This window comes from Notamacropus eugenii, chromosome X (genome assembly GCF_028372415.1).
Source record: "Notamacropus eugenii isolate mMacEug1 chromosome X, mMacEug1.pri_v2, whole genome shotgun sequence".
NCBI lineage: Eukaryota > Metazoa > Chordata > Mammalia > Diprotodontia > Macropodidae > Notamacropus > Notamacropus eugenii.
The window spans coordinates 31,998,662-32,024,215 of record NC_092879.1 but is presented as its reverse complement, the minus strand read 5'-3'; the positions used below and the strand labels follow the sequence as shown (position 1 = coordinate 32,024,215).

Genomic DNA, 25,554 nt, shown 5'->3' with positions numbered 1-25,554 from the left:
AGGGGCATACCTAGGGTACTCACTAATGGAATTAGGTATCCCATGACATATATTCTAGTGTTTTTGTCATTAAAAGTTTGGTCCTTTGAGAAATAGCTTTCTCTGAAAAATGTTGAGTAGGGGAAGAAAGTGAGTTGATAACTTCTGTTCAGTACGTAACTTGAGAACCCTAGTTATACACTTTAAAACTGTAATTTCCTTCTTCAGTGTCATGGTGGAAAGAGGCCTGGATGTGTGAGTATCAGAACAAATCAGATACGAGCTTTGTCAGTTATTCCCATATTGCTTTTGGCAAGTCACCTACCTCACTTCTGCTCCTTAGTTTCTTCACCTATCAAATGCAGAAGCTGGACTAAATTGTCCTCCAAAGCCCCTACCAGCTCTAAAACTAGGATCCTGTGGGTAACATGAAGGGTTGTCAAATGCAGCCCAGCAGAGAAATTACAGGTAAGTAATAGGCTGTAGGGATTTCTGAGAGGCTCATGTAAGAGGTTCATTTTATTCTTGCCTTTAATAATAGCTAACATTTATATGATGTTTTAAGGTTTGCAAAGCACTTTACATGTTAGCTCATTTGATCTGCACAATGACCCTGTGAGTTAGGTGCTATAATGATGCCCATTTTACAGATGAGAAAAAATAAGGCCAGGTGATTTGTTCAGAGTTATACTAGTAAGTATCTGAAACAAAATTTGAACTCAAGTCTTCTTGACTTTAAGCCCAGTGCTCTATCACCCTACCACCTGGCTGTTCCCATGTTTTTGATGATCCCCTTTATAATGTAAGAGAAATTTAAGTCAAACAAATTAGAAGAGATTATGTAGGTTAGGTTTAGGAATTAGGCTTTTAAAAAAAAATTTTTTTAAAAGAAAACTGAAAAACCCATCTATTTCAAGGAACTGACATTTTAAATTGAATAAACGAAATGTTTTACACCATAGCTACTTAGCAAAACCAACTGAAGGGCTGTATGAACATTGGTCTTTCCTCAAGGTCTGGCTTGAGTCTCATGCCTTTCTTGATTAACCCAGCTTGGAGTGATCTCTTTCCTCCTAGGGAACTGGGCTGTGTCTGTGGCTCCAACTAGATTAACTTCCTTCAAGGTTGGACACTACATCTTATTCTTCATTGTTTATTCCTTGAAGTCCAACACAATGACCACCATGTAGTACTGAGTAGGATATTAGCACCATTCCCCCCACATTTTTATCTCTGGATGAAATTGGGAGAAAAGAAAAAAAAAAAGTGACACATTTACACGTATTGGAAGACTTCATAAAGCATCAAGCAATTTAATGGGCATAAAGAGTCACAAAATTTTGATAAAACTAATGCAAACTCCAGCATACTTTGCTCTTACCACCATAAAGATTTAGGATGGAGAAAAATTCCCATAAACTTTACTGTAACAAAAATGAACTGCAACAGATTAGCTGTATGTTTTACTTAAGATTTAGAATGGAAGGAAAAAGTTTTACTTAAGATTTAGAACGGAAGAAAAACACCCATGAAATTTACTGTAACAAAAAAAACCACTGCACTCGGTAACTGCATGTTTTACTCAAGTTTATCCCCTAGGACCTTTAATGGATAGGTAATGAACAACATGGCAACACTATCCAAGTGATCTCAGGCCATTTAATCAAACACGATCCGGTAGCTGCGTTCCTGCTCCTTGCGACGACTCTCGCAAACCTTTGATACCTCTTCCACCTTCCGCTGCAACAGGGCTGTGGGGAAACACATGATGCAATCATTTTTCTAGGGCAAAAGTTACAGAACTTCAGAGATGGAAGGAACCTTACCAGTCAGCTCGTCTAAGCCATAATTAAAAGAGTCCCCTCTACAAAATACTCAGCGAGTGGTCTCTGCTCAAAGCCATCCAATGAAGGGAAAGTCACCAGCTTCGAAGATGGTTCCTTCCATTCTGAAATAGCTCTACTTACTTCCCTATATCAAGCCTGTGTCTATTGGTCATTATTTCTGGTTCTGCCCTCTGCAGCTAAGAACAAGAAGTGTAACTGATGTCTCTTACATGACATCTCTTTCAAACACTTGAGGGTAGTTAACTCATCTTCCCCAATAGTACCCTTCTGCAAGTTAAACACTTCTAGTTCCTTTACTTACTGCTCATCTGGGCTGAACTGAAGACTTTTCACCATCCTGATTGCCCTGAACTGGAGTATCCTCTCTTAAACATGGTGCCCAGAATGGAATGCTACTCCAGATGTGCTCTAACTATCTCTGAGGTCAATCAAGCCTCCTGATTCTGAAAACCGGGCTTCTCATAGCACAGTAGCCCAAGAGTACATGAGGTTTTCTGGCTACCATATAACATTACTAACTAATATTGAGCTGACAGTTCACCAAAACTCCCAGAACTTGTCAGATAAACCATGCTTCCTCCACCTTGTACTCCTCATAAAGTACAGTGGGTAAAAGCCCTGAATTTAAATCTAGCATCAGACCCTTACTAGCTGTATGATCCTGGGCAAGTCATTCAATTTCTCTCTGCCAAGTTTCCTCATCTTATAAAATGAGCTACCTCAGGCACACACAGCATAGCTGAGGAAGCATGGAGCACAGCCAGAAATGGCAGGGACAGGACCCTGAACAGACTTCAGGGAGCCACCAGCAGCATCAGTTCCCAGATTGCTCAACACACAAACAGCTTCAAAGATCAGTGGGAGGGCTCCTTCACCCAGGAGAGGGGAGCCTGGTCTGGAGTAGCAGCCCTGGGAGACCTCTGCCTAAAGGCCCTAGGGGAATTGAGCCACTGATCTGAATCTCAGCCCTGAGCTTGACCCAGACAAAGAATTCAAAAGTCAAGTAACTGGCTGGGAAAATGCCCCAAAAAGGGAAAAAGAATAAGACAACAGGTTACTTTTGGTGAGCAGGTATTTTCTTCCTTCCTTTCAGATAAGGAAGAACAATGCATACCATCAGAGGAAGACCAAAAAGTCAAGGCTTCTGCATGCAAAACCTCCAAAATAAATATGCAGTGGTCTCAGGCCATAGAAGAGCTCAAAAAGGATTTGAAAAAATCAAGTAAGAGAGGTGGAGTAAAAATTGGGAAGAGAAATGAGAGCAATGCAAGATAACTATGAAAAGCACGTCAACAGCTTGCTAAAGGAGACCCAAAAAAATGCTCAAGAAATTAGCACCTTAAAAAATAGACTAAACCAAATGGCAAAAGAGGCCAAAAAAGCCAATGAGGAAAAGAATGCTTTAAAAAGCAGAATTAGCCAAATGGAAAAGGAGGTTCAAAAGCTCACTGAAGAAAATAGTTCTTTCAAAATTAGAATGGAACACATGGAGGCTAATGACTTTATGAGAACCCAAGAAATCACAAAACAAAACCAAAAGAATGAAAAAATGGAAGATAATGTGAAATATGTCATTGGAAAAACAACTGACCTGGAAAATAGATCCAGGAGAGACAATTTAAAAATTATGGGACTACCTGAAAGCCATGATCAAAAAAAGAGCCTAGACATCATCTTTCATGAAATTATCAAGGAAAACTGCCCTGAGATTCTAGAACCTGGGGGCAAAATAACTATTGAAAGAATCCACTGACCGTCTCCTGAAAGAGATCCAAAAAGAGAAACTCCAGGGAATATTGTGGCCAAATTTCGAAGTTCCCAGGTCAAGGAGAAAATATTGCAAGAAGCTAGAAAGAAACAATTCAAGTATTGTGGAAATACAATCAGGATAACACAAGATCTAGCAGCTTCTACATTAAGGGATCGAAGGACATGGAATAGGATATTCCAGAAGTCAAAGGAATTAGGACTAAAACCAAGAATCACCTACCCAGCAAAACTGAGTATAATACTTCAGGGGAAAAATTGGTCTTTCAATGAAATAGAGGACTTTCAAGCATTCTTGATGAAAAGACCAGAGCTGAAAAGAAAATTTGACTTTCAAACACAAGAATGAAGGAAGCATGAAAAGGTAAACAGGAAAGAGAAGTCATAAGGGACTTACTAAAGTTGAACTGTTTACATTCCTACATGGAAAGACAATATTTGTAACTCCTGAAACTTTTCAGTATCTGGGTACTGGGTGGGATTACACACACACACACGCACACGCACACACACATAGAGACAGAGTGCACAGAGTGAATTGAAGAGGATGGGATCATATCTTAAAAAAATGAAATCAAGCAGTAAGAAAGAAATATATTGGGAGGAGAAAGGGAGAAATGGAATGGGGCAAATTATCTCTCATAAAAGAGGCAAGCAAAAGACTTTTTAGTGGAGGGAAAAAGAGGGGAGGTGAGAGAAAAACATGAAGTTTACTCTCATCACACTCCACTAAAGGAAGGAATAAAATGCACACTCATTTTGGTATGAAAACCTATCTTACAATACAGGAAAGTGGGGGAGAAGGGGATCAGCAGGGTGGGGGGGATGATGGAAGGGAGGGCATGGGGAAGAGGGAGCAATCTGAGGTCAACACTCATGGGGAGGGACAGGATCAAAAGAGAGAATAGAAGTAATGGGGGACAGGATAGGATGGAGGGAAATATAGTTAGTCTTATACAACACAACTATTATGGAAGTCATTTGCAAAACTACACAGATATGGCCTATATTGAATTGCTTGCCTTCCAAAGGGAAGGGGTGGGGACGGAGGGAGGAAGAGAAGTTTGAACTCAAAGTTTTAGGAACAACTGTCGAGTACTGTTCTTGCTACTAGGAAACAAGAAATACAGGTAAAGGGGTATAGAAAGTTATTTGGCCCTACAGGACAAAAGAGAAGATGGAGACAAGGGCAGAGAGGGATGATAGAAGAGAGGGCAGATTGGTGATAGGGGCAATTAGAATGCTCAGTGTTTTGGGGTGGGGGGAGGGGACAAAAGGGGAGAAAATTTGGAACCCAAAATTTTGTGAAAATGAATGTTAAAAGTTAAATAAAAAATAAATTTAAAAAAATGTTAGAGCAAGAAAAAAAGACAATATTTGTAACTCTTGAAAACTTTTTTCAATATCTGGGTAGTTGGTGGGATTACACACACGCGCACACACACACGGCCAGGGTGAATAGAATAGGATGGGATCATATCTTTAAAAAAATGAAAGTAAGCAGTGAGAGAGAAATATATTGGGAGGAGAAAGGGAGAAATGGAATGGGGCAAATTATCTCTCATAAAAGAGGCAGGCAAAAGACTTTTTGTGGAGGGAAAAAGAGGGGAGGTGAGAGAAAAAACATGAAGCTTACTCTCATCACATTGGACTAAAGGAAGGAATAAAATGTACACTCATTTTGGTATGAAAACCTATCTTACAGGAAAGTGGGGGAGAAGGGGATCAGCAGGGTGGGGGGGATGATGGAAGGGAGGGCAGTGGGATGAGGGAGCAATTTGAAGCCAACACTCTTGGGGAGGGACAGGATCAAAAGAGAATAGAAGCAATGGGAAGCAGGATAGGATGGAGGGAAATATAGTTAGTCATACACAACATGACTATTATGAAAGTCTTTTGCAAAACTACACAGATATGGCCTATATTGAATTGCTTGCCTTTCAAAGGGAAGGGGTGGGGAGGGAGGGAGGAAGAGAAGTTGGAACTCAAAGTTTTAGGAACAACTGTCGAGTACTGTTCTTGCTACTAGGAAACAAGACATACAGGTAATGGGGTATAGAAAATTATCTGGCCCTACAGGACAAAAGAGAAGGGGATAAGGGAGAGGAGGGATGTTAGAAGGGAGGGCTGATTGGTGATAGGCGTAATTAGCATGCTTGGAGTTTTTGGGTTGGGGGAGGAGAGAGATGGGGAGAAAATTTGGAACCCAACATTTTGTGGAAATGAATGTTGAAAACAAATAAATAAATTTAAAAAAAAATGACTCTCAACAAATTCTAGAGCAGCAGAAGCCACAGAACAACAGAGCGAAAGAGGTTTCCAGCCAAAGGTAACCTGGAAGGCCAACAGGAAAGATCTACCTCACGGGTCATTGAGTGGAGACTAGCCCTGGTCATGTAGCACTGTGAGGAACAGGACCTAAACAGACCTCCAGGGCAGAGTTTATGGCAGGGGAGGGTGCGAGATACCTCAACCCACAAGCGAAAAATCTCCAAAGGTCAGTATGGGAAGGCTTTCCCAGCTGGGCGAGAGGGGGACAGGTTTCCTCCAGCAATGGCCTCAGGTGATGGGAGAGGCAGCAGGAGCAGACCACAGGGAGCTATGGTGTGGCCTGGAAGCAACCTGGGTCCATTGTCCAAGCAGCTCAGCTTAAAGCCTCTGGCAGTAGGGAGCAGCTAATCTAAACCTCAGCCCTGAGTGACAGCCCCACACAAAGCTTCAGGAAATCCAGCCCTTGAGTAGAATCTCAGCCTTGAACATGATACTGGGGAAGGGAGGGGCAATTGGCCAATCCTCTTCACAGAGGATTCAGAAGTCAAGTAACCGGCTGGGAAAATGCCCAGAAAAGGGAAAAAAAATAAGACCATAGAAGATTACTTTCCTGGTGTACAGGTATCTCCTCCCATCCTTTCAGATGAGGAAGAACATCGCATACTGTCACAGGAAGTCAAGGCCCCTACCTCCCGTGCCTCCAAAGTGAACTTAAACTAGGCTCAGGAAATAGAAGACCTTGAAAAACAAGTGAGCAGCTTGCTAAAGGAAAACCAAAAAAATGCTGAGGAAAATAACACCTTTAAAAAGAGGCTAACTCAATTAGAAAAAGAGGTCCAAAAAGCCAATGAGGAGAAGAAGGCTTTAAAAAGCATAATTAGCCAAATGTAAGAGAAGGTTCAAAAGGTCACTGAACAAAATAGTTTGTTGAAAGACAGAATTCAGTTTAAGGAAATGAATGAGTATGAGATAAACCAAGCAGTTAAAAAACAAAACCAAAAGTTTCAAAAAATAGAAGATAATGTGAAGCATCTCACTGGAAAAACAACTGACCTGGAAAATAGATCCAGGAGAGACAATTTAAAAATTATGGGACTACCTGAAAGCCATGATCAAAAAAAAAAGCCTAGATATCATCTTCCATGAAATCATCAAGGAAAACTGCCCTGATATTCTAGAACCTGGGGGCTTAAAATAAATATTGAAAGAATCCACTAATCACCTCCTGAAAGAGATCCAAAAAGAGAAACTCATAGGAACATTGTGGTCAAATTTCAGAGTTCCCAGGTCAAGGAGAAAATATTGCAAGAAGCTAGAAAGAAACATTTCAAGTATTCTGGAAATACATCAGGATAACACAAGATCTAGCAGCCTCTACATTAAGGGATCGAAGGGCATGGAATATTATATTTCAGAAGTCAAAGGAACTAGGACTAAAACCAAGAATCACCTACTCAGCAAAACTGAGTATAATACTTCAGGGGAAAAAAATGGTCTTTCAATGAAATAGAGAACTTTCAAGCATTCCTGATGAAAAGACCAGAGCTGAAAAGAAAATGTGACTTTCATACACAAGAATCAAGAGAAGCATGAAAAGGTAAACAACAAAGAGGGACTTACTAAAGTTGAACTATTTACATTCCTACATGGAAAGAATATTTGTAACTCTTGAAAACTTTTTTCAGTATCTGGGTAGTTGGTGGGATTACACACACACATACACATAGAGAGACAGAGAGAACAGGGTGAACAGAATAGGATGGGATCGTATGTTAAAAAAAATGAAATTAAGTGTTGAGAGAGAAATATATTGGGAGGAGAAAGGGAGAAATGGAATGGGGCAAATTATCTCTCATAAAGAGGCAAGTAAATGACTTTTCAGTGGAGGGACAAAGTGGGGAGGTGAGAGAAAAAACATGAAGCTTAAAATGCACACTCATTTTGGTATGAAAATCTGTCTTACACTACAGGAAAGTAGGGGAGGAGGCAACAAGTTGGGTGAGGGGAATGACAGAAGGGAAGGCAAATGGGAGAAGGGAGTAATTAAAAATAAACACTTTTGGGAAGGGACAAGGTCAAATGAGGAAATAAAAAACAAGGGGGGATAGAGTAGGATAGAGGGCAATATAGTCAGTATTACACAACATGATTATGATAGAAGTCTTTTTCAAAATGACACATATTTAGTCTGTAGTGAATTGCTTGCCTTCTCAGTGGGGATGGGGAGAGAGAGAGAGAAGTTGGAATTCAAAGTATTAGAAAAGAATGTTGAGAATTATTATTGCATATAACTGGGAAATAAGAAACACAGGTAATGGGGTATAGAAATTTATCTTGCCCTACCAGAAAAGAGAGAAGATGGGGATGAGGGAAGGGTGGGGTGTGATAGAAGGGAGGGTACATTGCAGGAAAGGGTAATCAGAATGCAAGGTATAAGGGGTAGGGGAGGGGAGAAATATTGAACATGTTACCAAGTGATGTAAAAGGAATTAGTATTAAAACAATTGATTGAATTAATTACTGAGACAAAATCAGAGACATCTTTAGTTTGGAGAAAAGAATTTTAGTCCAAGTTTCCTAGAGGCAGGTAACCTTGGGTAAAATTTGGCACTGATGGAAAAGTGAAGGTTTTAATGGTAAATTTGATTTAATGATTGTTATTTAATCAGGAACCAGAACATGTATAGAAAGGCATGTAAGCCACCTAAGACTTGCCTCAAAAGATGTTCCTTAGCCATTGTGAAATTATAGTCATATCTGAAACCTGGTTATTGGAACTTGTTATTTTAAGATGCTATGGGACTATTAACTGACTGTTCTTCTGAGTCTAACTCCAGGTATGGATAGCTAGCAAGAATGGCAGTCTAAGCCTCTAAGCCATGATGCCAGTAAGCCTGTGAGATGCTAGCATGAACTGAAAAAGGTGATCTCATGGGAAGGTTGGGAGAGCAGCTCTTCAGCCTGGGTTGAGGTAGGATTCTCCCGACTCAATTTCCCCACTGACACCTGGCAGACTTTAAGCCTGACTGAATTGCAAGTTGACAATCTACTCCTGCCTGGAATTGACATGAATTTGGGGAGGTATTGTTTCCCTGCAATGTCCCTACTCTTAGTGGCAATTTCCTATAGGCAAAAGATTTGTAAGCTTAATACCAGATGTATTAAATTATACATTGTTGGTAGAGGAACATCTGAGGTTGTCTGAAATTAAGCTATTAGGCTTAGGACTTTAGACCAACAAAAATAAGTTAAGGTCCTTTAATTCTTAGTAATAGTGTGGAGACAATTAGATCAAGGGCTTGTGAAGTTAGCATACTTTATTTGTGTCTCAGTTGGTTAATGTTAAAAAAAAAAAAATTCATTTGTGCTCTCTGTTGTAAATGCTTTAAAAGAAGTATTTCCTGACCAAAAGTTGGAATTGTTTTGTGATATGAACTGTGTTAAAAATGAAAAATTAAAAAAAAAAATTTTTAATTAAAATAAATAAAATTATTCTGATGGCAAAAAAAAAAGCTCACTGAAGAAAATAGTTCTTTAAAAATTAGAATGGAGCAGATGGAAGCTCTAATGACTTTATGAGAAACCAAGAAATTACAAAACAAAACCAAAAGAATGAAAAAATAGAAGATAATGTGAAATATCTCATTGGAAAAACAACTGACCTGGAAAACAGATCCAGGAGAGACAATTTAAAAATTAGGGGACTACCTGAAAGCGTTGATCAAAAAAAGAGCCTAGACATCATCTTTTATGAAATTATTAAGGAAAACTGCCCTGATATTCTAGAACCAGAGGGCAAAATAAATACTGAAAGAATCCACTGATCACCTCTTGAAAAACATCTGAAAAGAGAAACTCCTAGGAATATTGTGGCCAAATTTCAGAACTCCCAGGTCAAGGAGAAAATAGTGCAAGAAGCTAGAAAGAAACAATTCGAGTATTGTGGAAATATAATCAGGATAACACAGGATCTGGCAGCTTCTACATTAAGGGATCAAAGGGTTTGGAATATGATATTCCAGAAGTCAAAGGAACTGGGATTAAAACCAAGAATCACCTACCCAGCAAAACTGAGTATAATACTTCAGGGGAAAAAATGGTCATTCAATGATATAGAGAATTTTCAACCATTGTTAATGAAAAGACCAGAGCTGAAGAGAAAATCTGACTTTCAAACACAAGAATCAAGAGAAGTATGGAAAGGTAAACAGGAAAGAGAAATCATAAAGGACTTTTTAAAGTTGAACTGTTTACATTCCTACATGGAAAGATATTTGTAACTCTTGAGATTTTTCTCAGTATTTGGGTAGTTGGAGAGATTATACACACACTCACACACAGGTGCACACACACACACGCACCTGTGTCAAATGGCAGCCTTCTGTAGTGTAGGGTGAGGAGGGAGACAGTTTGGAACTTAAAATGTAACAAAATACATTAAATTTAAAAAATAGCAAGTGACACTGCATCAAAAGCTTGACTAAAATTTATCTTATCAATATGTTGTTGTGCTCGTCCTTCATTGCTGAAGAAGACCACACTATGAGAGAAATGATGACATGACTTGCACTTGACTTTGTTTTGAGTGAGGGAGGGCTGTGCAGGTCACCAGCCTCATTTTCTCCTCTGGAGCCATCTGGATCCAGAGACCAGATATTCATCAGGATGACTAAATGACCCAGGATGTTGTGGGAGACCATGGCCCCTCGACACCAAGGTCTATGCAGGTACTCACTTAGGGTGAGGTAACTCCCATTCATTAAATAGACCTGTTTACAAGTAGTCAGGGCATGTTCCCTTTAATGAGGCAAAGAAGAGAAAGATATCAGGCTGGGAGGGAAACAGCAACAGTTACTATTGATAATCACTCTTCAGCCAGGAGGGTCCAGAAGAGAGCGGCCCATGATGTCTGAGCATCACAGTGCTGTAGGCTCAAGGGGAGGGGAGGGAAAGAAAGGGAAGGAGAAGGAAAGGAAGGGGGAAGGGATGTGAAAGGGAGAGGAGGGGAGAGGGAGGGGAGGGGAGGGGAGAGGGAGGGGAGGGGAGAGGGAGGGGAGGGGAGAGGGAGGGGAGGAAAGGGAAGTGAAGGTAAGGGGAGGGAAGGGAAGTGAAGGTAAAGGGAGGGTAAAGGGAAGGGAAGGAGAGGGGAGGGGAGGAGAGGAAAAGGAAAGGGAAGGAAAAGGTAAAGGGAAGGTAAAGGTAAAGGGGAGGGTAAAGTAAAGGGAAGGGGAGGGAAGAAAAGGGAAAGGGAAGGGAGGAGAGAGAATCTAGCCAGCAAAACCCAAGTCAACTGGGCATCTTTTGGCCATCCAAATTTACCTTCCTTTGGAGAGAAGGGGAGGGGAAGATAGACAGGAGAGGAGGAGCTGAGTTTATTCATAGGGTTATGTTTGTCCTTTGTTGTGGAAGACCATGCTGCCATCAGAAAAATGATGATGACTTGCAATTGACTTTGCTGTGAGTGAGGAAGGGCTATGCAAGGTCACCAGCTTCACTACTCCAGAGCCATCTGAATCCAGTGGTCCATCAATATGTACAACATCCCTGGGTCAACAGTCTGATCAAACAAGGAAGCAAGCCTGCAATGACCTATTCTTGAATAAGCCATGCTGGTTCTTTGTCACTGCTTCCTTTTCTGGCTACTTGTTAGTCATCTCTTTAATAATCAATTTCTAAGAATCAAAGTCAAGCTATCATATGACAGACACTCCTGACTTAGAATACACTAAAACCCTCAAATTTGTGACTCCAGTATAAGACTTTTCATTTAGCCATGTATCAAATTCCATTTTCTTGGATTTGGTCCAATCTAGAATTCTAGCTAATTCAGATTTTTTCATGTGGTGGTGATCCCTCCCAGCAAATGTGCTCCCATCAACCTGCAGATCTCTGCCCAGCATCCAAGTTACTGACAAAAACAAGAAATAGTTCAAGGCCAAGCATCATCCCTTGCACACTCCATTGAAGATGGTCTTCCAAAATGAGATTGAGCATATACTACTCTTTTGAGTCCAGTCTTTCCTTTCAACTAGTTCTAAACATAAATAACTGTATTATTGTATAGCCCACCTCCCACCATGTCTTTTATAGGGACAGCTGGAGAGATCTGATCAAGTTCCCTGTAATAGAAAGGATAGGAATGCAATGCAATATCTTACAAAATTCTCTCTGTGGTATCTGTTTGTAAAACTTGTCCAAGCCTTTTATTTATCTGTTCATTCGTTCATTCAAACAAAGTACCATTTGCAGGGTAGGAAGTGGAGGCAAATTCATTTCATTTTCCCTTCTGGAATCTAGAGAAACAATGGCAAACACAGCCCCTCCCCAGCTGCCCTCTTTGGCTTTCAGCTACATCTAAGTCCATTTCATACATAAGCATCCTCTGGGAAAAGTTCTCAGCTTTCAGTTATAGACTCACACAAATGTATGCATTCATTAAAGTCTACCAGTGCTGCACAGGTAACTGAAGGCATGGCTTTGTGTGGTATAGGCCTTAGGTACTAGTCAGCAAACTAGGAAATTGCACTGATAGCCAACGTTTTTGTTCCTAGCCTAAGGACTTAACATCTGGCTGCTGTCCTGATTAGGGGGATAACTAGGCTAGGCAAAATTCCCAAAGCTAATTTGTCAGATATGTTCTTCCCCGCCCCACTCCCATCCCTTTGGACATGCCAGGAGCTCCCACTGAGGACATAAAGACCTTTAGATTGAAAACAAGTGTCCTAGAGGCACAATTTATTCATTTGCTGATGGCATCACTATTAAATTACCAGTAAACAAGTCTACCTTTTAAAAATTCTAAATCAAAAGGAAAGCCAAGAAATAACTCGAGGGTTACTAGAAGCTTACCACTAGCATTCTGTCCAGTCTCTACAATGAATTTAAGACTCTTTCAGAAGCTTCAAATGAATAAAGCTTCTCTTTGAATGTCTTCCTTTACAGCAAAAAACTGCATTCCTTGGCCTATCTTAGCCAGACCCTGGGTAAGCTCAGGATGGGAGAACTTGGATTTTGTTCAGTTATCAATTTGTGTATGCCCTGGTAAGTCTGCACTTTAGAACATGAAGAAAACAGTTGATTTGGTACACTTTGATAGCCACTGTCAAAAAAGCAACTTTGCTGTTCTAATTAGCTAAACAGACATCTCTCAAGGAGTTCTTGTTACATGTCTAAAATCTAAACCATATGAACTCTTTTCAAAGAGACCCTGATGAGAGTCAACTCTCATTCTTTTCTTTAACTCTGCCTCAAGTTTTACAACGTAGGCTCAATTCTAAGCTATTTAAAAATGGAATGGGCTTGCCTTTGGGAGGTGATAGGTTCCCCATCCCCGGAGGTGATCAAGAGAAAGCTGTCAGATAGGTTCTCAAACAGACTCTCTTATTTGAGTATGGCTTCAACGAGGTGACCTCTGAGATCCCTGCTGGCTCAGATTCTCATAGGAAGCCAAGAAAAATTCAGATCATAGAGCTGGAAAGGAGTCCAAAGGCTATCAAGTACAACCCTCTCATTTTTACAGATGACAAACTGAGGGGTACAACCCTCTCATTTTTACAGATGACAAACTGAGGCCCAGAAGGGGGAAGTAACCAAAGTCACCCAGTTAGTAAGTAGTAGAACCAAGATCAGATTCTGGTCCCCAGACTCTAAATCTAACCCTCTTTCCATAGCACCACAATGCCTTTAACCAGAGTCCTAACATAGAAATGAGGTTTTCAAATGAATATTAATTTTTATCTCTAAATTCGGTATAAGCTATGTGTGAAAAGAGGGAAGCAAAGCTAAGCTCAGAATCTTCCCAACCCCTCCCCATTCAAGGGCTGTGGGAAAGGAAGCATTTTCCAAACTATCAAGGAATCCGGTTTCTTCCAAACACAAACAAGAGTGCCATCTTGCTGACTGGACATAAAGGATAGGAAGTAACAAACCTATCTGTGCACTAAAAGTCTAAATAGAAGAAGCTGGGTTGATTAGGTGAAATTAGCAAAAGAATGAGTTAACCCAGTCCTGGATGCATCCCAGCTCTTAGATGACACCTAGATTTATCAAAGTAGCTGGCAAAGAGACCAAGCACAGTCAGGCAGCTCCTCAGTGTAAGGACTCAAACACAGGCTCTGTCTGGAAATGCCTCTGCTTCTGCTGGCAGGATCAACGAGAGGAAACATCCAAAGGCATTGAGTTCTTAGGGAGAAACCTTCAGTGACAGACATCATCAACCCCTCTTGTTAATGAGAGCTCGAGGGTGCTGGGCTTTGGATTCCTCACTACTAATACAACATGACACTTTCCTACTGCTTTACCCTCCATCCAGATTTGGCTGAGATGCCTCACTGCAAGACAGAAGTGAGCCTGAGGTCCCCAAGGCCAGGTTATAAGAATACAAGATCTGGCATTCCCCATCAAGCTTTGCCAATGGGTTCAGTGTGGATTGGGGATGTGTAGGCATGCTCATACTGACAAAATGACAACATTCTGGAAGGGCCAAAGAGTTTTACAGTTTCCAAAAGTACTTTCATACACATCATTGCATTTGGGCCTTTCGACAACTGTTGGATAAGGAGAACAGCTATTATTAGTCCTGGTTTGCGTTTGAGTAAATTGAGGTTCAGTGGTAAAAACCTGCCTGCCCAAAGTCAAAATAGTGAGTAGCTGAGCTCAAAGTAGATGACAGGTCTTCTAACTCCGGGCCTGGGTCTTTTTTCCCTAGTACCATCCTCACTGATCAAATGCCAGGAAATTCTTGAATTAAAAATGATTATTTAGCTAGCTATGAGACCATGGGCAAATCATCTAACCTCTCAATGCCACTGGGTAACTCTCCAAGCTGGAGAGGAATTATTTCTCTGCATCAGCGTGGGAAGTGTCCATACTAATGAAATCACCTATCTGAATCAAAAAGAAACTGAGTTGGTGGGGGCGGCGGTCGCCGCTACCGCAGCCTGAACCGAAGACCTCCCCGCCGATCTCCCCGCCTGGCGACGTGCCGTCACTCTCCTCTATCAGGCGACGAGCCGTCACTCTCCTCTATCAGCCGCCATGAGCGAACGCCTCCGCCCCAGGAAAAGGAGAAGGAATGGCAATGAAGAAGACAGTCATCTCCCCCAGACCAAACGGAGTAGCAGAAACCCTGTCTTTCAGGACTCCTGGGATATAGAATCTTCAAGCAGTGACAGTGGTGGTAGCAGCAGCAGCAGCAGCAGTAGTACCAGCAGCAGCATCAATAGCCCAGACAGGGGAAGTGTTCAAGAAAGCAGCTTAAACCAGATAATTACCGGATCCAGCCCTAATACCCCTCAGTCCTTACAGGAGCAGTCTGCACTATGCCAAGGCCCTTACTTCCACATCAACCAGATTCTGAAGGAGGCACACTTTTATAGCCTACAGCACCGAGGACGACCTCCTACATGATGAACTAGCAGTTCCTTGCCTTCTGTGAAGGGACAGCACTGTGCAGATTTGATATTTCAACTTAAAAAGTTTGTTAAAAAATTGCACAAAAAAAAAAAAAAAGAAACTGAATTATTCCACTGGAACTTTACTTAGCATACATACCTGGCCATAAAGCAGCATGAGACTGATTCATGGAGAAGCCCATCCAACAGTTTTGTTGGTGAAATGTCATAAAAGGCAGCCTTGTTTATAAAGTGATCTGTGTACACAGGGGACACTCCCTGAGGGCTCCATTTATTTATGCTTTTTAGTCACAAACCGTAAGAAAACTGCTTTGGGGAAAATCTGTTTCTCCCCTCAATGTTAAGTCCTACTATATGTGACGGATTTAAACTTGTTCTATGTAATGCATCTGAGGAGGCTATCCAGATGAGGAATTTTACTTAGTTACCAAAAATGGATTAGTGAGGGAACTAATGTTGCAGATGTATGAAGGCCTGTTTTCCCCCAAATATTAATAATAACAACCTGTCCTATTATGAGCTAAGGATCTGCTCAATCTTTTTGGTTTTGATAACCTAATCTAACCTTTATTTACAGAATTTTCTGAGACAAAAAGACAGATCTCTTCTATTTACAAGGGGGTACGTGTTTCCTTAATGAAGTTATGGAAACCTATCAACCAACTGAAAGACATAAAACACCTTCCAATGAACTGAAATGGGATGAGGCAAATGCTTAAGAGACTCAAAATCTTTGTGTCACCGTTCAGTCTCTTGGCAAATTAAGAGCATTTTTTTCAACTGCTAAAAGTAGGTTATGCCCCTCAAGGCCAGGAGATGGCCCTATAAACCAAATGACACCAAAGTTTCCCAGATAGTTTATTAAGGAGGATGAAAGGGAAATAAAGCAGCTTTATTCAATAAATCAGATTCTATTACAGAGGAGGTAACATTTTAAATATTAATTGAAGGGATCTTTGGACATCTTCCAGCTTATCTACGGAGACATGAAAACAGAAAGTAATTAATAAAGATTTGAAAAGATTTCATTTTTATATCAATCTCATTTTGAATCTGCCCTGTCAGTAGTTTGTTACAAAAGAAAAACAAACCCATAAACCACATCTCATTAAAAAAACCTCACGACTCTCTAACAGCTGGAGGAAACAAAATTGCTTCTCCAAAACGACCCTAAAGGTACTTTATGAAAAAGATAAGTATTTATCATATTAGAATAAACAACTTAAAGTCTTTTACATTTGTAAAAAATGAAATTGCTCAGAGATAGTCAGCCTTTAGGCAACACTCATTTGCTTGGATTTGTGCACTCACTTGAGAATTTTCAGCTACACAAAAAATGTTTGCCTTTTGACCTTAAACCATAGCAGTTTTATTATAACACTATAACTGACAGCGCGTCCAAGGCTTCTGTCCTCTCCTTTGCCCCCAGCTCCTGCCCGAGGCAGCCCACTTTCTACATGCATACATTACAAGCTAGTTTCCCTAGCTCCAAAGTTATCAATGATCTCTTAGTTGCCAGATCAAATGGCCATTTCTCCTCCTTGACCTCTGCAGCCTTTGATGCTGTCAGCCACTCTCTTGTCCTTGATACGCGCTTTGATGTAGATTTTTGTGACATTGTTCTCTTCTGGGTCTCCTCTTCCGTGTCTGACTGCTCCTTCTCTGTCTCCTCTACAAGATCTTCATCCAAGTCACTCCTGCTAATGGTAGATATTCCCCCAAAGCTCTGTCCTGGGCTCTCTTCTTCCTCTACGCTATTTCCCTTTATGATCTCATAAGCTCTCATCATTTCAAATGATCTTCTTTATGCAGATAATTCTCAGATTTATCCATGGAGATCTCTAGTCTCCCATCTTCAACTGCCTACTGGATATCTCATCTGGACGGCTCATAGACATGTCCAGAACTGAATGCATCTTTCTCCTCAAAACCTGCTCTCTTCCTTACTTTCTCAAGGGTATTCTCCTGGTCAAGCATGCTTGCAACTTAGGAGTCATCCTTAGTTCCTTCCTATCTCTCATCCCCCATGTCTAGTCAGCTGCCCAGTCCTACAGAGCCTACACAGTATCTCATGTACCCCTTATCTCTTCTAACCTAGCAAACCCACTCCCCCCCATACAGATCCTCATCCTCTCATCCCTGGGCTACTACTGTAGGATTCTGCTTGGTCTTCTTGCCTCAAGTCTCTCCCCACTCAAGGCCATCTCCCACTTGGCTGTCAAAATGTTCTTCCTAAAGCACAGATCTAATCATGTTCCATTCCTCCAGGCCCCGCCCCCCCCCCCCCAGTTCAATAAACTCTAGTGGCTCCCTATCACTTCAAAAAGCCTCCACACAGAAGCATCTTCCACTCAGAAATCTGCTCAATTATCTGTGCTGTTGGCTTGATTTCCAGAAATAAAGTCACGCAGAAATAAAGTAAACAGTTGCCCCTAACCCTGCCCCCGCCAGAACCTCATCCAAATCCTGTTCTGTTCCATGTGATGTCAGAAGACCCATGGGGAGAGGGGAAAGGGGAGGTGAAAATCAAATTTTAGTCTTGCACCAAAGGAAGTCATTAGTCACTGGTGCTACGTTATCAATTATTTAAAGGAAAGGATAAACTGGCTGAAATCCTGGTTCTTCCTATGTGATAGCCTGGGGATTCCAGGTAAAAAGAAAATGGATGCTCTTCTACAGAACACAAAGACAAGAGCCCTGCTGACCTACCGCAACTGGGCTTGTTTACCAGTCATGGTGACAGTCTGCATTGCAGTGTGTGGCCTTGGAGCAAAGTGGAACTTCCTAGCCTATGAAAGCACAGAACCTGCTGCCCTAGCCTCAGGAACAGTCAATCATTCAAGGCTAACACTGTTCAGAAACACCCCAATAACAGGAGGGTGATTTAGCTTCTAACCAGAACACCTAAGAATCTCTCCTACAATTTACAGTTAAACAAATTCAGGGTTACTGAAATCCAAACAAAGTAAATCCCCACAGATTCCACTTCTCTCCATTTGAAACCTGAGATAATAGCTGCAGTCCACCCTTCCTCCTTCATTTGGGGCTATCCTGGTGCTGAAAAGCCATGTGCAGGCTTAGGCAGTTTCACAAGCCCCTTCTCCAAGCTCCGCTCAGGACTTAGCCCTGCTGGGCCCAAGGGGCCACCTGCCTCAGGGTGTAGTGCTGCTCTGGGGAGCCAAGCCAGACATTGCAGAAGCAGAAGAGGGGCCAGGCCACTAGGCTTACTCACAGTCGCTCCAGTCAGGCAGCAATGACAGTGCTTTTTCTAGTCCAGCTCAATGACCATATTCAGGGACAGGGGTTCCCATCGCTTTTCTCACTTCTAACTCTTCTCAAGCTACATTTGGTTTGATATAGACCAGAGGTTTTAACCTGGGGTCCAGGAACTTGGGTGAGGGGAAAAAATCCATCTTTATTTTTATTATCTTTGCCTTCCTTTGTAACCCTATGTATTTCATTTTATTCATTTAACAACTTTTGTTCTGAAAAGAGGCACTCTCCCCACCCCCATGCTTTATTTTCTAATACACAAAAATTGTTCAGAAGCCCCAGCTAGACAGAAACTCTCATCTTACAGGACTATGAAATGGGGAACTATGGACAATCAAATGTTTTGGCAAACAGTTAACCACAGATGGTTAGAGGCAGGTAGGTGGCTCAGTGGATAAAGCACTGGGCCTGGAATCAGGAAGACCAGAATTCACATCTGGCCTCAGACACTTAGCTGTGTGACCTTGGGCAAGTCACTTAATCTCTGTTTGCCTTAATTCACTGGAGAAGGAAATGGCAAACCACTCCAGTGTCTTTGCCAAGAGAACCCCATAGACAGTAATGGCATGTTATAGTCCACGTGGTCACAAAAAAGTCAGGCGTGACTGAACAACCATCAACACCACAGATGGAACACTCATCTTTAAGAAATTTAAGCACAAAGAAATACAGTATTTAGTACAGTACCTGGCAAACAGGCAGATGCTTAATAAATGTTTATTGATTAGTGAGTGACTACAAAATACAACCTATACAGAACTGAGCTTAAGCAGGAATGGTCCAGAACCTCAGAGTTCATAACAGCAGCTGAAATTACTGTAATGCTTGAAACACACAGGGCCTTTTACAGACATTCTCTGTCATCTCACAGGTCAGCGAGGAAACTGAACAGGTCTGAAATGACTTGCCCAGGATTTCACAGCTAGGAAGTGTAAGGTGGGATCTGAACCCAGGCATTCTTGACTCTGAAGGCACACTCTTTCCACCACACCTGCCCTTAATTATGAAAAGCAACAATTCCAAGTGTGGAGCATACTCAGCAGTGCCAGTTAAAAGAGAGAGGGCTGTAGCTAGCAGGACGCCAGAGATGAGTTGACTCTGAGAGGTACTTCTACTTCCAAACACCAACAGTTCTGAAATTCAGACTGACTACTCCCAACGCACCACTGACTTTCTCATCTTTCTATGCAAAAGATGTTTAATTTATAGAATTGGAAGCAGAGAACTAATTTGCATCACATAACTGAAGCTCTGAAATAAAGGATTTTTGCTTAAGTTTTTAAAAAGAAATAAAATATTTATTGAGTGGATCCTATGTGCAACTGCCCCACCCCACCCCCCACCCCCCAGGCTTGGCTGGAGATAAAAACAAGGCTAAGACAAAGAAAAAAGGCTTTTGCTCAAAAATCAAGAAGTAGAAGAATATGCCTGAACTCCATCAAGGCTGGGACAAAGAAAGGCAAGATGAAATTAATGAACCAGAGTTTAGAATCAAAAACATCTCCGATTCCAAATCAGTGAAATCGTGTTCAGTTCAGGCAGGTAGGGTTTCTCCATTAAGGCAGAAAGGCCTATGTAGGTACTTGGAAATTTTTTTGAGCCATCTATCTATGTAATTAGCAAGTAATTCATTGGCAATTGTGAGAAAGACCTAAAATAACAAACACTGAAGTGCTTTACAATCAAAATCATGAAGAGGATGTTGACTCCTTTTGTAAATAATTGTTGTTACAATGACCAATTAGTATACGGTAAGCATCCTACGGCTAGGTGTCCTGTTGTCAAGGATGCACTTAGTAAATGTGGAGAGATTTATCACCAGGCGATGAAATCACTGGAAACAATTTTTTTAGTCACAGAAACTCTTGAATATTTTGTGTCATAGAGGAGTTTCTAATTGCTGGGAGGTGAATCAGCAAAAGGAACCACCTCTCTATTCTAAGACTCTGAGCATTTTAGGCCACTCATTTCAGAATACAGTATCCCTAATGTGCTCTCATGGGTAATACCATTGTGGATACACCATAAGACAGATAAAACCTGTGTCCAAGGCACCCATGTTAAGACAGTAATCATGGTGGACAAAAGGACCTGTAGCATCTCAATCAGCAGTAAAAAGAGACCATGCCAGGCTCCCAGGAAGGGGTCTTAAAGAGCAGCAAGTCTCACTACCTCCTTTTCCAGAACACAAACCCAAGGCCTGGAGAGGCTAAGTGACTTACTCAAAGCCACAGAGGTAGTAAGTGGCAGAGCAGAGATTCAAACTTGTACCCTTTGATGATCGAAGAGTTCAGTACTATTTTCACCAAGCTTGACCTTTTGCTCTATAGAGCAAAAGTATAGCTTGCCAGGTATACCCATTAAATCCTACCTGAATTTTGATCAATCCATTGAAGTGAATCCATATGTGCATTCAAAATTTTACAGATCTGTTGGAGCTAAAAAAAGAAAAAATACATGTTAGGTTCTGATCCCCTCACCTGAAAGAGAAACAAGAGTGAATAAAATGACTTGAGGGTGGTTTTAAAAAAAAAACCAACTGGACACTCCTTGCCTGCTTGGTAATTGTAGGGTTGATACCCACTTGTCTTGGAGAGAACTATTAGTACGTGTTGCTTTCTCCTTTATATTTGTAAAATTAAATCAGTTCTTGGAAGCAACTGTCTATGAGCTGCCATGTACAAAAAACCAAAGTATTCTGGAATGTTCTGTCCAAAAGAACAGAGGCCAGGAACAATGAGGTAATTGGTCTGAGTCAGGACTCAAGGCACTGCTGATCAGTGGGGGAGATATAGGGAGATAAACAGAAACAAAGTTAGAGAAGGCTAAATCCAAAGTACTTGAACATCTTGATGGAAAGCTCACTGCCACCTGGAGAGAGGATTAACATTAGGGTCTCCATCTCAACCTGACCCCCCCACCCCTGACAGCACAAAGAACATTGATGGGCTTCAGATACTTGGAAAATTTTAGTTGAAGAGTTTTGCACTTCAGAGTTTAAATACCTACAATAGCACTGGTTGTTGTTCAGTCTTTTGTGACTCTTCATGACCCCATTCGGGGTTTTCTTGGCAAAGATCCTGGTGGGGTTTGCCATTTCCTTCTCCAGCTCATATTACGGATGAGGAAACCGAGGCAAACAGGGTAAAGTGACTTGTCCAGGGTCACACAGCTAGTACACGAGGCCAAATTTGACCTCAGAAATGATGAGTCTTCCAGGCCTGGCACTCTATCCACTAGGCTACCTAGTTGCCCATATAACAGGGTGCTCTATTCACCACAGCACCACCTAGCTGCCCATATAATAAAGCTGAACAAAGAGTCATACCTTACCTATATCACCAGAGGGATAAGCATTAAGCATTAAAAATAAACAAGATAATGTTGGGAGGGGGCAGGAGAGGCATATGGGGTTGGTCCTATAGTCCTAATAAATCTATTGCTTGGTCACTTGTGGGGGTCTTCCTGGAGGTATTACTGGGATATTGGCTGCTTCCCCTCCCAAGGCAGAAGAAGTGAATTTGAGATACCCTCACTTCAGACTATTGCCCCAAGCAACCCGGATGTGGTGGCTCTTACTTCCACAAGAAGTAAAAGTGAGGAGTGGCTGGTGGCGTTTCCATTCATGCGCCTAAGAGCAGGATCAGCATGGTGTGACACAGAGGATGGTGTTAATACTGGGCGCCAGTGTCTCAACGTAAACTGCGCAGTGAACACAATCCTGAAAACGTGTAGGTGGAAAATCTAGAAATGGATTCAAGTGGGAGTACATTGTGACAAGAGGCATGGAGGGAGACTGGGGATACAAACCAGCACCAGCCATCAAGGATAGTACATTCTACTCATATATACAAAGTGTGTACAATGGAATTTGAGGGAAGAGAACAGTCAGGAAAGGCCTCACTGAGAGATGGCATTTGAGCTGAGTCTTGAAGGCAGAAGTGAGTAAGGAGAAAATGCAGGGATGGGGCAAAGTCTACGTAAAGGTATGGAGAAGAGAGAGAGAACATCATGGGTGAATGAGGAAGAGTAAGATGGCCATAAAGCGTGTGAAGGGGAGTAATAACAGAAAATGACTTTCCAAAGTTGGCCTGGAACTAGTCAGATTATAAAGAGGGTAGTAAATGCCAAAGAGAGAAGTTTGTACTTGATCTCAAAGGCTGTAAGGTATGAAACCACTTGCTTCTAGAACAGAGAAGTCAAACCTGGGCTTTAGGAAGATCACTCTGGCAGCTGTGTAGCTAGAATGGAGAGGGAAGAGACAGGAGGCAGGGAGATTACCCAGGAGGCCTTTGCCCAAGTGCAGCTGATTGGTGAGGAGGGGGCGAAATGGGATGGTGGCTATGGAAGTGGACAGCATGAGGCAAATGGGGAAGAGGCGGTGAAGGGAGATTCAACAGGACTTGGCAACAGACAGAATATGTGGGCTGAGGATGACTCTGCGGCTGTGAATCTCGGTGACTGAAAGGAGATTTCTATAGAGAAATCCTCTCCAGAAATAGGGAGGTTTGGAAGAGGGGAGAATTTTGTGGGAAAAAGTTTTCTTTTGGACCTAAGACCTTTAAGGGCAGGGGCTATTTCATTTTTTGCCAGGAGAAAGACTAAACTTGGAGGGAGATCTATAAGAAATCATCTGGGGAACGAGGATACATGAAGCCATGGGACCTGATGAGAGTATACAGAATACCAGTTTTTAACCTAAATTTCAACAGGATCATGAACTTGGATGGGGAAAACAAACCCACATCTTTATTTTAACTAAACTTTTGTTTCCTTTGTAATTTTCTGTATTATATTTTGTGTATTTAAAAACAAGATCCTGAAAAGGGGTCTCAGATTTCATCAGATTGCCAGAAAAGTCCATGTTCAGAACCCTGGTGTAGAGAGAAAAGACAAGGTCCAGGACAGAGGACTGGGGGGGTGGAGCGGGGGAGTCACACTGCAGGACATCAATGATGATACAGCAAAGGAGGCTGAGATAGAACAGTCAGACAGGAGAAGCAAAAACAGAACAGCATCACAAAAACTTGAGAGGAGAATGGTCAGGTATAAAATGCTGCTGGGAAGTCTGGAAGGATGAGAAGTGAGAAAGGCATTGAACTTGGCAATTAGGAGGAGAGCACCAGTAACTCTGGAGAGAGACAGACTTTGTAGAAGCCAGATTTCAAGGGCTTGCAGGAATGAGAAGAGAGAAGTAGAGGCATGAATGCAGACAGCTATTTCTAGGAGTTTCATTGTGAAAGGGTGAGGAGATACAGAAGAAGAGCTAGTAGATAGAGATATAGAAGATTAGAGAGAGAAGGAGGATTATGGGAAGTGGGGGAGCTGTACACAGAGAAGGGCTAGCCTTAGAGACATGGGTCACCTCTTCAGGCACTGGAGTAACAGGGGATGATGGCATGGGGTTTTATGAATAGGGAAAAGAGAGTTTTTAGTGATTGGCTTTTATTTGCTCAGTAACCACAAACACACCTGAAGATACATTATTGTAGGGAGCAAATCTCCCCTTCAAATTTCATATTTGATATTTTTAGATAACTGGGCAGCAAGGGAGTGCAGTGAATAGAGCACCAGGCCTGGAATCAGGAAGACCTAAGTTCATATCTGGCCTCAGACACTTACTAGCTGTGGGACTCAGGGCAAGTCACTTCACCCTTTTTGCCTCAGTTTCCTCATCTGTAAAATGAGCTGGAGAAAGAAATGGCAGACCATTCTAGTATCTTTGCCAAGAGAACCCCAAATGGGGTCACAGATAGGCAGACACAACCAAAAAATGACTGAAAATTTTAGATAACTAATCTATACTTGAGACTCCTGAGGTAACATATTGGAAAAAATGAAAACATCAGAAAAATATTAGCTAGATATGAACTAACATTTCACATTACCTTCAACTTTCAATCAAACAATGCTGAATTAATGAAGTTACTGTATTTCAAAGATTGTGTCTAAAATCCCAAATATTTTCAAATAATTTTGAAGGACCTGCACCAAAGCAGTATGTTAGAACAGTGTTATTACTGGAAGTACCACCAACAAATGAAATGATTTTCAGCAAGAGCCAAGCCAGAATAGCTTTTGCAATCTTAAGGAAAAAAACAGAATATAACATGATAAGGACCAGTCTGAGAGAGATGAAAGATTTTCATAACTTTAGCAGATTTTTTTCTGACAAGTAAGAGCAAGAAAGAACCTTATATACCAAAGCTATTTCTAGGCTCTGGCAGATGGCCCACAGAAACAATGTTTTCTTGCTTGGATTATAATAAATCCACTACAAGAAGAGTATTGTATGACAAATGTTTCCTCTGGTTCCTGTCCATTGATTTGTCCTGGTTGAGCACAAGAGCTAAGCTCTTCACGCTTCTTTTGTCCCGCCATCCCAATTAGTAATTGGCATTCAACTCCATGGTAACAAGGTTAGATGGAAGATCTTGTCCTTAGCCCATGATAGAGAATCATGGGGAAGGGGTTTACAGGACAATCCTGGGCTGCTTATAAGGATTGGGAGACCTGATGCTCCAAATTGGAGAGACAACTGAGGCTTCAGGCTAGTGGACAGTGGGGCCAGAAAGATAAGTTTCCATGAGAGGGATCTCTCTGGGAGCTAGCCAAGGTATCTACTGAAATAGAGTAGAAGAGGTTAAAGAATCCAGTGACATCTTGAAAGATTGAAAAGGGAACATTTTTCTTGCTTAGGAATCCCCTGATTTCAGCTTAATATCTAGCTAGAGATGAGAAGGAACAATTCATCATCCCAGTGGAGATGAATGGAAAATATGCTCTAGACGTGTTCCTTTAGAGATTTCAACTATAGATTAGTTATCTAAAATATCAAATATGATTTCTGAAAGGGAGATTTGCTCCCTACAGTATTATATCTTCAAGTGTGTTTGTGGTTACTGAGGAAATAGAAGCCAATCACCAAAAGCTCTCTTTTCTCTGCTCTATGTCATAAAACCCTTGGCCACCATCCCTTATAACTCTAGTATCTGAAGAGGAAA

General features: G+C 41.5%; 1 protein-coding gene and 1 pseudogene across 23 annotated transcripts in view; one reads left to right on the top strand and one right to left on the bottom strand.

Moving 5' to 3' along the window:
- Nucleotides 1–1,263: 1,263 nt before the first annotated feature.
- NUP62 (nucleoporin 62) overlaps nucleotides 1,264–25,554 on the bottom strand; it is a 67,336-nt gene continuing 43,045 nt past the window's right edge. For 10 of the 23 annotated variants that reach the window (XM_072625955.1, XM_072625959.1, XM_072625960.1 and 7 more), the window contains 3 exons: nucleotides 22,130–22,294; nucleotides 20,922–20,988; nucleotides 1,264–1,730 (listed from right to left, as the gene is read on the bottom strand). In XM_072625955.1, coding sequence (XP_072482056.1) covers nucleotides 1,639–1,730; nucleotides 20,922–20,988; nucleotides 22,130–22,294 — 324 coding nt within the window. In that variant the 3' untranslated portion in view covers nucleotides 1,264–1,638. Of the gene's footprint in view, nucleotides 1,731–16,122; nucleotides 16,254–20,921; nucleotides 20,989–22,129; nucleotides 22,295–25,554 lie in introns of those variants that run through there. The other 13 variants (XM_072625976.1, XM_072625964.1, XM_072625968.1 and 10 more) reach the window with 3 other exon arrangements.
- On the top strand, nucleotides 14,867–15,378 carry LOC140515311 (protein VCF1 pseudogene; annotated as a pseudogene).